The sequence below is a fragment of the Propithecus coquereli genome, unplaced genomic scaffold (genome assembly GCF_000956105.1).
Source record: "Propithecus coquereli isolate 6110/MARCELLA unplaced genomic scaffold, Pcoq_1.0 Scaffold48, whole genome shotgun sequence".
Classification (NCBI taxonomy): Eukaryota; Metazoa; Chordata; class Mammalia; order Primates; family Indriidae; genus Propithecus; species Propithecus coquereli.
This window is the reverse complement of record NW_012150618.1, coordinates 2,076,535-2,089,820: the sequence shown is the minus strand read 5'-3', so window position 1 is coordinate 2,089,820 and position 13,286 is coordinate 2,076,535. Positions and strand designations below refer to the sequence as shown.

Below are 13,286 nucleotides of genomic sequence, written 5' to 3'. Positions count from 1 at the left end.
CCAGTTGAAAGAGGCAGACAGTGAGCAAGTAAACAGAACACCAAACACGCTATTTTAGATGGAGAATTCAGAGAGGGCACCTGTAAGGAAGTGACATTTGAGCTGACCCTGAATGAAGGGGGTGAGGAAGGAGAAAGAGGCAGTGCAGAAGGCCCCTGGGTGACAAGAGGTTGGTGCGCCCTGCGGCAAAGAGGAGGCAGAGCCTGGGTAATGGAGGGGCCCATAGACCATGGTGAGGAGTTGGCTGTTTTGTTCTTGGAGAAACAGATTTTAAGCAGAAGGCGGACATGATCTGATGGATAAGCTTAAAAGGTCTCACTTGTTGCTATAGGGGTAGGAGAGAAAATCAGCAATAAATAAAGACATAAGGGCGTTCATGGGTGGCCCAGAGGGGTTGGTGAGAAGTGGTCAGATTATAGTTCTGTTTTGAAGGCTGAACCAACAGGACTTATTGCTGGGTTGGTACGTATGGCACAGGGGAAAGAGATGGATCAAGGGTGACTCTTGGACTTTGGCCTGAAAAAAGGGACAAGTATGGAGGAAGCGGAATGTATAAGCCAATAAGGAAGACAGGGGAGGCAGCAATTTGGGGGATGGAATTGGAACAAATAGAGTTCTGTTTTGGACAGGAAGGTGTGAGATGTTTAGACATCCAGGCTGGGGTGCTGAGGAGGCCGTGGGTACCTGAGCCTGGAGATCGAGGTAGTGATCAGGCATTTATTTAATTCATTCCTTTTCAGGAGTTTTTAGAAACTTGGGCTCTTATGGAAACTTTCGGGATTTTAGAAACATTTTGTTGTTCAGGCTCTCTTTGATCCGTGAGATTGGTACCTGGAGAACACATTCCCGCGATGAGCGAATGGGAGCTCTCTGCAGCCACACCGGCCGCACTGTGCTGGGATGTTTCTAAATAGTTCTCCAGATGCAGGCAACTGTTTTCCCGAATTCTTTTACCCACAATCTTCTTTATTAAGTTTGATAGAGATCTTATTTTTTCTTTATGCATGTTCCCCGTAGAGTTCAGCACTATAATTAAGGTACAACAAATTGTTCATCATGTTCACATTTAAAAAAGGTTCCTGAAAGTAGCCCAATCATGAGCATGCCAGGTGTTTGTGTTTGAGGGTCTTGTTCATTAAAGCTAGACCCTGCTGTCCCTTCGCCACATACAAATGGCCAGAGTGCAGTCTCTGTGGACATCAAGTGGGCTATAAATCGCAAGACTACAAAAAAAAAGGAGATAGATGATGACTCAGTATGGAAAAACCTGTAAGTCAAAACCCACTTATTTGTGATGTTTGGATACATTTCCCCAGTTGAACTGTCCCTGGCCTAAGCTCTGCTTCCCCCTTGTATTCCAATTTCTTAAGTCACTTTTGCTCTCTGCTGTCAAAAGCACCTTTCATCCACTCCAACTAAGACATTGATGTCATTTCTTGAGCCACTGTTCTCTGTAAGTATTCTTATGTTTCCAGTATTTTCTACGTTTTGTTCCATCAAGTCTGGTCATCTTTAGTTTTCGGGTGAAGACAATTTCCATAGACTCACCAGAGTTACCCCACTTGGACAGGAGCCTCTGGATTATCCTGACTGCATCATTGGCACCCCTAGGTGATGAAATATCCCCAGATGGTCATGGGCACACTGCCTGGGCAGCGCAGAGGCCCAGGATGGCAGGACTCTAGGTAGCCATCCAGATGGGCAGATGCCCGGACATGCTCTGGACAAACCAATCTTCTCTCCTCTCTAAAGTTTAACAGCCATGTAACTGTGAGTAAGTTGCTGAGTTTCCCCAGGCCTCTGTGCCTTCCTGTGCAAAATGGGGACAGTTCTAACCCACCACTGATACGTGCATTAGATGAATGAATACCTGCAAAGTACTTGGCAGAGTACCTGGTAAATAAAAGGAACTCAGTAAACTTCAATTCCCTTTCAAAGCCCTCTGAATCTTTTCATCAAGAAGCAGTAACCATGCACTCTGAAAACACACATGCTAGGAAATGGCTTTTAGTGAAGACAAGTCACACTTCAGAAGCAAACTAGGCTGAAAAAGAGAAGGTAAATGGACAGGTTTAAGACAAACTGGAGAAACAGAGTGTAGGGGTTCTCGAAGTGTGGTTCCAGGACCAGCCGCTGCATCACCTGGGAACTGGTTAGAAACGCAAATTCTCGGAGCTACTGAATCTGAGCTCTGGGAGTGGGGCTGGTTAGTCTGGGTTAGTTCAAGTAATTCTGATTCACACTAAAGTTTGAGAACCAATGGTCTAGGGGGTAAACTCAACAGATACTGGGCAAGGAATAACGGTGTGTGTTTCTGCATGTGTATATGTGTGTACAGACATAACCATGTGTGTAGAATGTTTGTACTTGCTGAAACTATTAACCATACATGGTAATATCAGCAGACTCCAGCCAAACTGGTGATTAATTACCCGTTTTTCTTTGGTACTGCTGTCTGAATAGAAATACTGTAACGAGAATGTTTATTTTTTTCAGTGACTTTGCACTAAGTTCATTTGGGGTTTAAAAAATTGATTCCTCAATTTTTTTCTTCATTTTTTATTTTCTAGGAAACTCCACTTACTTGGATGACCATGGACCACCTCCTAGTAAGGTAAGGTCTTTGTGAACGAACTCCCTTTTTCCTTTTATCTGTACTTATAGCCTCTGATTCCAGTAGCTCCTGGGCCTCCAACAACCCCAGCCAGCTCTCTCCTGGCCCTGAATCATTCACAAGAAATAGTAGATGACAGATGTCAAATTAATCTTCGACTTCTAATGAGGAGGAAGGGAAGAGCATGACGATAGCCCAGATGACGAGGGAGGAAGAACCATTACTGAATTAGTGGCTGTAGCTGCCCTGGCATCAGAGCCTTAGACTGACTTCAGACCTTTGGCAGCTTCTCCTGTTTGCACTCGCCTTGGCATCGATGCTGGCCAACTACACAATGGCCACACCCAGCCTCCCCATGCCTGCAGGCCTTGGGGCTAGACTCATATCCATCCCATTCTTCCTGGCCTGCCTGAGTTGGGATGCTCCACCTGAGGCCCAGCCAGCACCCTCTCGAGGCTGCCATGGCCTGGCCTGTGTGCTCACCTTTGTTCTTCCTGTAAGCATTAAGTTTTGCCTGACTTTTAATGGACAGAACAGTCCACGAGTATGGTTTCCCTACCACTTTCTACTTTATTGAGCTCAATGAAGACAAAATGCCAATCTATTGAAAAAATGAGAAAAATAGAATAAAATGGCCAATATATGTAAGAAAACACATGCAATGCCAGCAAATATTCTTTATTCTAAACTTATGTCCCTTGTACTTTTTTGACAGCAATTTTTTTTCCTTGTAGGAAATCATGGGGATAGTTGATTGGTACCCGGGAGGGGTTGTGCCTAGTAGCAAAACAGAAAGTTAGCAATCCTGTATCTCTCACTCTTACTTTAAGAATTTTCTTTCTGGCCTGTGAAATCCTAAAGTGTAGATACCAGGCTCTAGCTCTCCTAATAGTTGGTGGTTTTCTTAGTTTTTGACCATTTAAGGTGATGCCTGCAAAGTATAGCTGTAAGTACATGGTGAGAAGATAATCAACCACCAACCTCAGAGCTTTGGGGAAATTTGCCCCAAAGTCAGTTGAGACCACCCACCATATTTACAAGCATGAGCTCTGGAAAAGGTTTCTGGATTCAATACTGGCTCTGCCATTTTCCAGCTGTGGGACATTGGACGAATTACTTAATATTTTGAGCCTCGGTTTCTTATGTACGAGGTAGAACTAAAAATACTACACACAGTAAAGAACTAAAATTAGACCAACCATTTAATATAGTAATCCCACTCCCGGGTATTTACTCAAAGGAAAAGAAGTCATTTATCAAAAAGACACCTGCACTCAAATGTTTATTGCAGCACAATTCACAAATTGTAAAGATGTGCAAATAACCCAAATGCCCATCAATTCATGAGTGGATTAACAAAATGTGGAGTAGTAGTACCATGGAGTACTACTCAGTCATAAAAAAGGATGAATTGATGCCTTTTGCAGCTATTTGGAAGGAATTAGAGACCATTACTGTAAGTGAAGTATCTCAAGAATGGATAAACAGACACCATATATACTCTTCAATGAATTGGAACTAACCGATGAACACACGTGTGCAGAGGGAAGAAAAACTCTTTGGAAATCAAGAATGGGAGAGGGGGAGAGGAAGAGGGAGGGGGAAGAGAGGAGGGGAAAAAAACCTACCTAATGGGTACAATGAACACTATTTGGGTGATGGGCACACTTACAGCCATGACTCAAGCATTACAAAAGCGATCCATATAACAAAAACATTTGTACCCCTTAATTTTTTATTTTTTGAGACAGAGTCTCACTGTTACCTGGGTAGAGTGCACTGGCATCATCAGAGCTCACTGCAACCTCCAACTGCTGGACTCAAGTGATCCTCCCTCCTCAGCCTCCCAGAGTGCTAAAATTACAGGTGTGAGCCACCGTGCCCAGCCTAATATTTTGCAATAATAAAAAACATACTACCCACCACACAGGATTCTAAAAGGATTGAATGAGCTGACGTATGACAAGCACTCGGCACTGACACGCGATAAATATTAAATCAACGATGGCCCGTGTTGCCTAGACTGGGGTAACATTAAGGTTATTGATGAGTGACACAGTAGCATTTATCACAGTCATCGAATGGCCCGACCACTCGATCACTGCCTGTTTATTGAGTGCCTGCGATGCTGCAGGCACTCGAAATACAAAAATGAAACAAAACAACAACAAAAACAGCCTCTATCCTGGAGGAACAAAAGCATTGTACCCATTAGGTAGGTTTTTTCCCTCCTCCTCTCTTCCCCCTCCCTCTCCCGCTCCCCCTCTTCCCCCCGCTTGATTTCCAAGGAGTTTTTCTTGCCTCTGCATATGTGTGTTCATCGGTTAGTTCCAATTCATTGTAGAGTACATATGGTGTCTGTTTATCCATTCTTGAGATACTTCACTTAGGTTAACGGTCTCCAATTCCTTCCAAATAGCTGCAAAAGGCATCAATTCATCCTTTTTTATGGCTGAGTAGTACTCCACGGTACTACTACTCCACATTTTGTTAATCCACTCATGAATCACCACATAGAGGATTATGTGCCCTCTGAGGATAAGGACCGTGTCTGACTCGTCTCAGTATTCTCCCATTCTTGTTTTAGCCTCAGGGCACAGAGACACATCATGACAATCCATTAAATGTCGCTGAATTAGACCGTAGAATCCAGAGCTGGAATCCAAATGAGGTCTCCTGGCTTCTGTCCCAGGTCCTTCCCACCAGGCCAGTATGCTCAAACTTCAGCTTGCATCGGGATTAGCTGGAGGCTTCTTAAAACACAGATTGCTGGGCCCTGCCCCAGAGCCTCTGATTCGGTAGGTTTGGGGTGAGCCTGAGAATCTGCATTTCTGACAAGCTCCCAAGTGATGCTGATGTCGTTATCTGGAGTCCACATTTGAGAACCTCTATTCTAAAGGCTGTGAATGTACAGAGAACCATTTCCTTGGATATTTCCTGTGTTGTTTTCACTATTTAATAGCCCAGAGAGAATGATATGGCTTATTATAAAAAGTTTATTTATTAGTGTAATGATGACTCACCATTGTAAGTTTTCTTGTAGTGAAAACATGTTTCCTTTGGTCAGTAACCTGCCTAGGAGGGAAAATGGTGCAGAGGAGGGAAGAGGAATGGTACAGACGGCCTGTTGGGTTTCCTCGCCAGGGACTGCTCTTGCCTCCCAAGTGGGGGCCAGGCGAAGCTCTTCCCACCCCTGACCCTGATGTCACAGAAGGGAATTAGGTGGCTCTGTCCGTGGGACCCATCAGCTGTTTTTGTCAGTGGCTTTGTGGGATATTACTTTGGGTTCCAGGCTTGATAAACAGGGTTTTACTGGGTTGGAAGATCCAGGCCCACTTTATATGAGCTAGCCTTTTTGAACTTTTTCCTTGATGGCCTGCCTGGGCCACCCCTTTAGTCTACCCGCTGGCCTTGCTGTGGCCAAGTTGGTATTGTCAGTGCCTGGATTCGCTGTTTCCTGAGCTCACTCCTGTTTCTTTGGGAGGGTGTTCCCTCGCTGTGCCTCTTCTCTCCGCCTCTGCAGTCTGGTCTTCAATCCCCCACCTCCTCCCACTCCAAACTAAAGCTCCCTGTGCTACACAGAAATGATCAAGTTATAGCAGATTATTTTAGACCACTTTCAGAGAAAATCCAATTTTATAAACTCTTTCCCAAGTTTGAAAATTGTGAACGTAATCTCTTTAAATCAGCAGAAGTTTATATAACACAGATTCTTTTGCTGTAACTGTATTTTCATTATCTAGAACTGGAGTAGCAAAAACACTCTTGATTTTCTGAGCGGTAGCCATAATAGTAATAAGAAGCATGTAAAAATGGGCAAAAATAATATCGGTATGTTAACATCTTTTCATCCATGCGTATTGCTTCTGGCAGGCTGGAAATGAATCCCAGAAGTAATGAGGTCAGACTCCTGGGTGAATGTCCCTTGAGTGTCCCCTGAGGTGGGGCCTCCGTTATTTAGGTCTATAGACCACTGGCTTATCCAGGGACATGGTGGCCTCCCAAGGATAAGGACTCACACATGTCTGGCCTCCGGAGTGAACCCCCAGCCTGGCAGGGGAAAGCAAGGCTCGAGTCCAGACCCATATTTTTCATATTTGTTTCGCACTCAGAAATAACTTTTTGATGCCAAGACCGAAAGAGTTGTGATTTAGATAAAATAAGATTTTTCAACCCTGAAAATACACTGAGTTTACAAGCGAGTCCTCATTTTATTAAAAGTTCAATTTCACAAGTTTCACATTCCACAAGTAATAGCTGTTTAGGGAATGGGGTTTGCCACGTGGCATATCCTGGGCTGAGGTCTTCACTCTCTCCAGCATTTTCATTAGCAAAAGGCAAATGCCTCTGATTTTCACTTGAACCTCACAGCTTGGCTCAATTTTTAAGCTAAGCCAAAGGTAGATGTTAGTATTTTCTTTGCATTGCCCCTTTTTACTACTACTTTGTGTGTTCACAGAATGCAGTGGCGGAAAGTTAGAGCCCTACTAAGAACGACCATATAGATCTCTAGCTAATAAATAGACAGATAGTCTTGAGTACAAAAACAACAAAAAAAATTATGATAGCTATTCTGTAAAATTGTATGTGTATGTATGTACGTCTACAGAGAAAAGCCTGGATGGATAATAGTGTTTTCTCTGGGTGGTGAGATTTCAGGAAATTTTTACCCTTTCCTTATACTTTTCTGTATAATTTGAGTTCAGTAAGTAGTGCATGCTCAGTCTAAAAATTAGAAAAAGGTTTCTGGTGTAAGAGAAGATTGTGCTCTGGCGTCTGCAGCATCACCTGCAGTGTCCACAGGCCTCCCAAGCAGCCTGGCCTCTGAGAGGTGGGTCTTCCCCGCTTGGCTCCACTTCACGTGGAACGTGGGTTCCTGGTGCAAACAGGAGGCATCAGCGATGATAAGTTCTGTTGGCGATAAATAGGGTGTGGCTATCATTTCTCATATATTAGATTTCCAAACCCAATAGATAATGAGAGCTGTTCTAAGCGCCTCAAGGATAACAAAATCGCTCTCTACAGCTGATATTGTATCTGTCTTTTCCTAAGTGCCAAGCACTGTGCTGAGCACTTAGCATGCGAAATTTAATCTCTATAAAACTCTGTAAAAGAGGAAGTAATTTTTTGTAATCCTTATTTTACAGATGAGGAAACTGGATCTTAGGCTAACTTGCCAAAGGTTATGCACTAAGCCCTGGACTTGGGATTCCAGCCCAGGGCTGGGTAGCTCCAGGGCCTATGCTTTTAGCCATTTCAAGCAATTCGATTAGAAATACAATAACCTTCCACCTTATTTCTGGGGTTTTACACTTTTAAATAAACAATGTGGTGTGTTGATTAGTGCAATACCCAAATTTTAACCTTCAATATACCAGAAAAAAAAATAGTCATCACCATTTACCATTGGTGTTCAAAGGATACTCATTTTCTGTTTTCATCAATCCAATGATTTTTTTTACTTCTATTTTATCTGTTTTCTTCCAATCATCTTTTTATATATACCTATCATCAGCAACTGACCATTTTCAAACTGTATATAAAGTAAAATGTTGGTGTTCAACCATCACGAAGGGTGAAGGAAAATTGTCCCACATTCATTTAGCAAAAAAGGATGGTCCAGGTTCTTTTCACAAAACATCATTTGAAGAGGCTCTTCCTATTGAATGGCTAACTGTATACGAACACAACATTTTCTTTTCGTCCTTAGAAATATATACTCATCAATTCTTGAGTTTAAGAGAACTAACCTAGGATGTCATCATCTGAGAGTCATAGTCTGAGGTTTCAATTCTATGATCAACGTCACCATCATCTTTAGTGTATTAAATACTGGTATCTGACTCTGCATTCATCTCTTGTTCTTCTAATGCTTGTGAAAACTTTCCCTCTGTTGGTTTTCTTCTCTATGTCATTATAGGCAGGAATGAAAAATTCTAAATTTCCCACTCTATTCAATGAAAGTTAAAAACAAAGTACAAAGATGATATCTCCAGTCTTCTTTTATATCTTCCAAGATGATGCAATACTTTGGGTAATGTAATAAGAAATATGAAAGGTGATGCAATTGTGACAATTTATTTCACTGATAATTCATTCCCTTAGGCCTACATTGTTTAATACAGTATCTCTTAGGCTCATGTAGCTATTTAAATTGAAATTAATTAAAATTTAAAATATAAAAATTGAGGGTCTTGCTTGCACTAGCCACATTTCATATTCTCTGTAGCCACATGCTGCTAGTGGCTACTATATTGCACAACATGGAAGAGAACATTTTGATCATCACTGAACATTATTGAATGGCAGTGTTCTAAGCCATTCCATCATTCTTTCATTTGTCTACTGCTTAAGGCTTTTTATAGCACATTTGGAAATAATTTGATGCATAATTGATGAGTAATTATTCCTAGGATGGTGAAATACCAGTATGTTTCAAAATATAGAAGAAATAAAATCACTAAGATTCCATAATGGATCTTAGATTTTCTTAAAGGGGCTTCTGGACCCATAGGGTAATTGCAAAGTAAAATGAATTTTATTCTCTTTATTTAAAAAAATATATCTTCTCTTTTAATTTGGAACATGTCTAAGAAAGAATCAATCCATACAAATAGTTAGAACTGCTCCCAAAAATCCTTAAAAAATAAAATTAAGTCCAGTGATCCTGATCCTGTATTGAGTTATATATTGTGTTACTGATATCTACATTTGTATATGAAAGCACTTTTATATACAAAATAATATTTATTTTTTTGCATATAAACTATTCATATTAAAAATTCTATTTTAAAGTGGGTACATTAGAACGGCTTACAATTTATTATGCTGAGCAAGCAATCAATGAAAAGTAGTAATATTAATTGAGATAATGTTTGCATAGCACCTAGCAGTGTCTGGCAATGAACCATTGTTCAATAAAGGTCAGTCCTTCTTGCCCACACCTCAGAAGCTAAATTTTCTTTAGTACAAATTAATCATTGAATGCCTGCTTAGTCCAAGGGATGAGGAAGACACAAAAAAAGTTGAAGATAACCTCTTTTATCTAATAGCTTACAATCTAGTTGCATTATAAGGTGCTCCTGGCTTTACTGCTCCTTTTCATCCTGTTGCACATAACATCTGCAGTGGTCAAAACCCACGTTGTCTGATTTTCTTTGAAAAACAAAGTACCGGCATTCTCAAGATGTTTATGATACCTTCTTGTTTTTATCTAAGGCTTGAAACAAAGGTTCTTCATTTTTTTATTTTTAAATTACTTTTTATTTAATTATTTTAAATTATGAAATATTCCAAACACACAAAAAATGAGTGAGACTAATAAAATATATACTCAAAAATACATGCTTGGTATACCCAAGGTACTTATCCCTTCGATGGAAACGTGGTACCGTGTTAACTTGCCAGATGCTTTATTCTGACCTTCATATTCATTCTTGGTGCCTGGGAGGCTGAGGAGTGTGGATTTTGGAATCGATCTCAGTTCAAATCCCAGCTATGTGACTAGGTACCCTAGTTATCCTAGAATAAGTACTCTACCTCTTTGAGCTTCAATTTTCTATTTCTAAAAGAGGGTAATAACGCCCGCCTGTTAGGATTTTGAGGCTGAAATGGGGCAACTGGAATGCATTTAGCATGTTGCCAGACACACAGTAAGCACCAGCCAGCATCAGTTTCCTTGATACAGCTTTTTACAGATTCTGCTATAGCTTAGAGTAAGCCTTTACAGTTTGCTATAACTTAGAGTGCTCCCAACCCCCACTCCATTTTCTTTGGATTTTTAAAAGCAACTACATGCCAGTCGACGTACCACATAACAGTATCTCAACTTACAAGAACATGGTAGGTCTCGTGGTTATCCCTCCTTCTCTTCTTTGGGCTAGTTCACACTGAGCAAGGCCTTCCACAATCCCTTGCCATTTTGTTTTCTTGAGCATATAGTGTTCTCTGTGTCCAAACCTGACTTTACCCAAAGTCCCTTTTTAAAAAAAAAAATCTTATGAAAGTGAAGCTGCCTTTCATTTTATGAAAAAATCAATTACACTGGGTAATGGATTTGTGTTTAATGATTCATGATAAATATATCAGGTTTAGGGAAAGAGAGAACTAGCAAGACAGAATGAGGCTTGGAGTTTGGAATCAGTTTCACTCTGATGAGCATGACCTTGAAGGAGTTCCTTCCACCTTTTCATTCTTTTTGATCATTGCCAGTGATAGGAAAATTAATGACTTGAATATTTTATTTTTAAGTAATTCTAAGAGCTTCTGAGCCCAGTGTGTGCTATAAAGAACTTTATGCTTTGGCATTTTGTTGAAGATGGGTAATTAATAGCTTAGGTAAAAGAAAGGGAAACAAATCAACCTTACATAATAGGGTTATTGTTTTTTATCCCAAAGTCACCTGTATTTTCGCTTTACTCTTCACACTCATCACAATTCGTAAACCATTTACGTGGAAGTGTTTGGCCCAGCTAGCTGCCTTCTGAGATTTCAACTTTCAGTGGAGATCTGTGTCCAAGTTTAGGCACAGTACTTCTAAATTTATCAATTTTATGAGCGTGTAACGTGTCTACTCTTGCCCAAGAAGAACATAATGAATCCATTTCTTCAACAAATGTTTAGTGCTACTAAGCACATCTTCGACTTTTTTAATTAAAAAAATTCTGTGAAGCCACAGGTTTAAAAATATGTGGTTTATGTAATTGTTCTTTTGGAATCTTCCCCACTCTATTCCCCAAGGGCCAGTTATCATTGATAAGATGTTCTCCAAACCTTACCCAAACCAACACCAGTTACAATCATGGACTTAGCTGGTTGTTGGGATTGGACTGTCTTTAACAAAAACAAAGGGCTTTAAATGGAGCATGAAATTTTAAAATTGCACATTGTTGTTGGAAAGCATATTTAATCAAGAAATTGCTTTAGTGAATTAAGAAAACCCATGCCACCATTCTTTGGCAGAGAAACAATTGCCTGAGGGTTCTAAAGTTGTAGTAACTTAATCATTTAGCAGCTCCCAACATAGTTCCCTAATTTTTTTCTTGTTTATTTCTTCTGTGACCATATAATCAATTTTTTTGTTTTTAAAAATTATGCATCCTATTTTTTTTAATTTGGAAAGTACAGAAAATTATAGAGTAGCAGGAAAAAAATAATCATGTACAATGCCACCACGCAGGAACAACCAAAATGAATAGTTTTTCACAATCCTGCCCAGTCTTTATAGTGCGTTAAGAATATTTAAGCCTTATGCATCATTTGTTGCAAATGTTTTGTCAGCCCTTGTATGTTTAATCAAAGTTATGCATGCACATATGATGCACAGAGTTTAAAGAACCAAGTGGCTCACTGGCTTCTTACGAAAAGCAGAGCCCCTGACTAAACCCTCCATATCACATCCTGCTCTTCAGAAATGGTTACTTTAGACTCTTTTAACTGGTTCTTTAGTTTTAACTCTCATATCTCTGGATAACTACTTATGTTGCTGCTTCTTGATTTTACTCAGCTTTCAGCGTTGTCTGTTGACGTCTTTCTGTGGAAGAGAAGGATTTAGCTTTTTACATGGCAGCCAACATGCCCCACTGACCCTAATACCCTTCCTGGTCCTCCAGCTTCCTAACCTGGGTATATGTTATTGGAGCTACATCAATACCTGTTTTGTTTTGTTTTTTTAATTTCAATAGATTTAGTGGTTACGAGTGTTTTTTGTTACATGGATGAATTGTATAATGCTGAAGTCAGGGCTTTCAGTGTACGTGTCCCAGTAATAGAGTACATTGTACCCAATAGGTAGATTTTTACTCCTCACTTCCCTCCCATCCTCCCTCTTCTTAGTTTTCAATGTCCATTACACCACTTTATGACCATATATAACCCTTGTTTAGCTCCCACTTACAAGTGAGAACATATGGTATCTGTTTTTCCATTCCTGAGATACTTCACTTAGGATAAAGGTTACCAGTTCCATCCAAGTTGCTGCAAAAGACATTATCTCATTCCTTTTTATGGCTGAGTAGTACTCCATGGTATATATATATATATACCACATTTTATTTATCTACTCATCAGTTGATGAGCACTTAGATTGATTCCATACCTTTGCAATTGTGAATTGTGCTTTGATAAACATACGAGTGCAGGTGTGATTTTGATATAATAACTTCTTTTCCTTTGGGTAGATACCCAGTAGTGGGATTGCTGGATTGAATGGTAGGTCTACTCTTAGTTCTTTGCAGAATCTCCATATTGTTTTCCATAGTGGTTGTACTAGTTTACATTCCTACCAACACAACATCTATTGGTTTTTGCCTTTTTAACAATGGCTATTCTGACAGGAGTAAGGTGGTATCTCACTGTGGTTTTAATTTGCACTTCCCTGATGATTAGTGATGTTGAGCATTTTATAATATTTGTTGGCCATTTGTCTATCTTCTTTTGAAAAAAATCTGTTCATGTCTTTTGCCCACTTTTTGATGAGGTTATTTGTTTTTTTCTTGCTGATTTGTTTGAGTTCCTTGTAGATTCTGGATATTAGCCCTTTGTCAGGTATACAGTTTGTGAATATTTTCTCTCATTCTGTTGGTTGTCTATTTACTCTGTTGATTATTTCCTTTGCTAGGCAGAAACTTTTTAGTTTAGTTAAGTACCATTTATTTATATTTGTTGTTACTCT

General features: G+C 40.0%; 1 protein-coding gene across 1 annotated transcript in view; it reads left to right on the top strand.

Annotated features, from left to right (window-relative positions):
- Positions 1-13,286, top strand: part of UST (uronyl-2-sulfotransferase) — a 285,491-nt gene that overhangs the window by 107,333 nt on the left and 164,872 nt on the right. Inside the window, exon 2 of the mRNA XM_012655540.1 lies at positions 2,571-2,614. Within this exon, the coding sequence (XP_012510994.1) occupies positions 2,571-2,614 (44 nt within the window). The remainder of the gene's footprint in view (positions 1-2,570; positions 2,615-13,286) is intronic.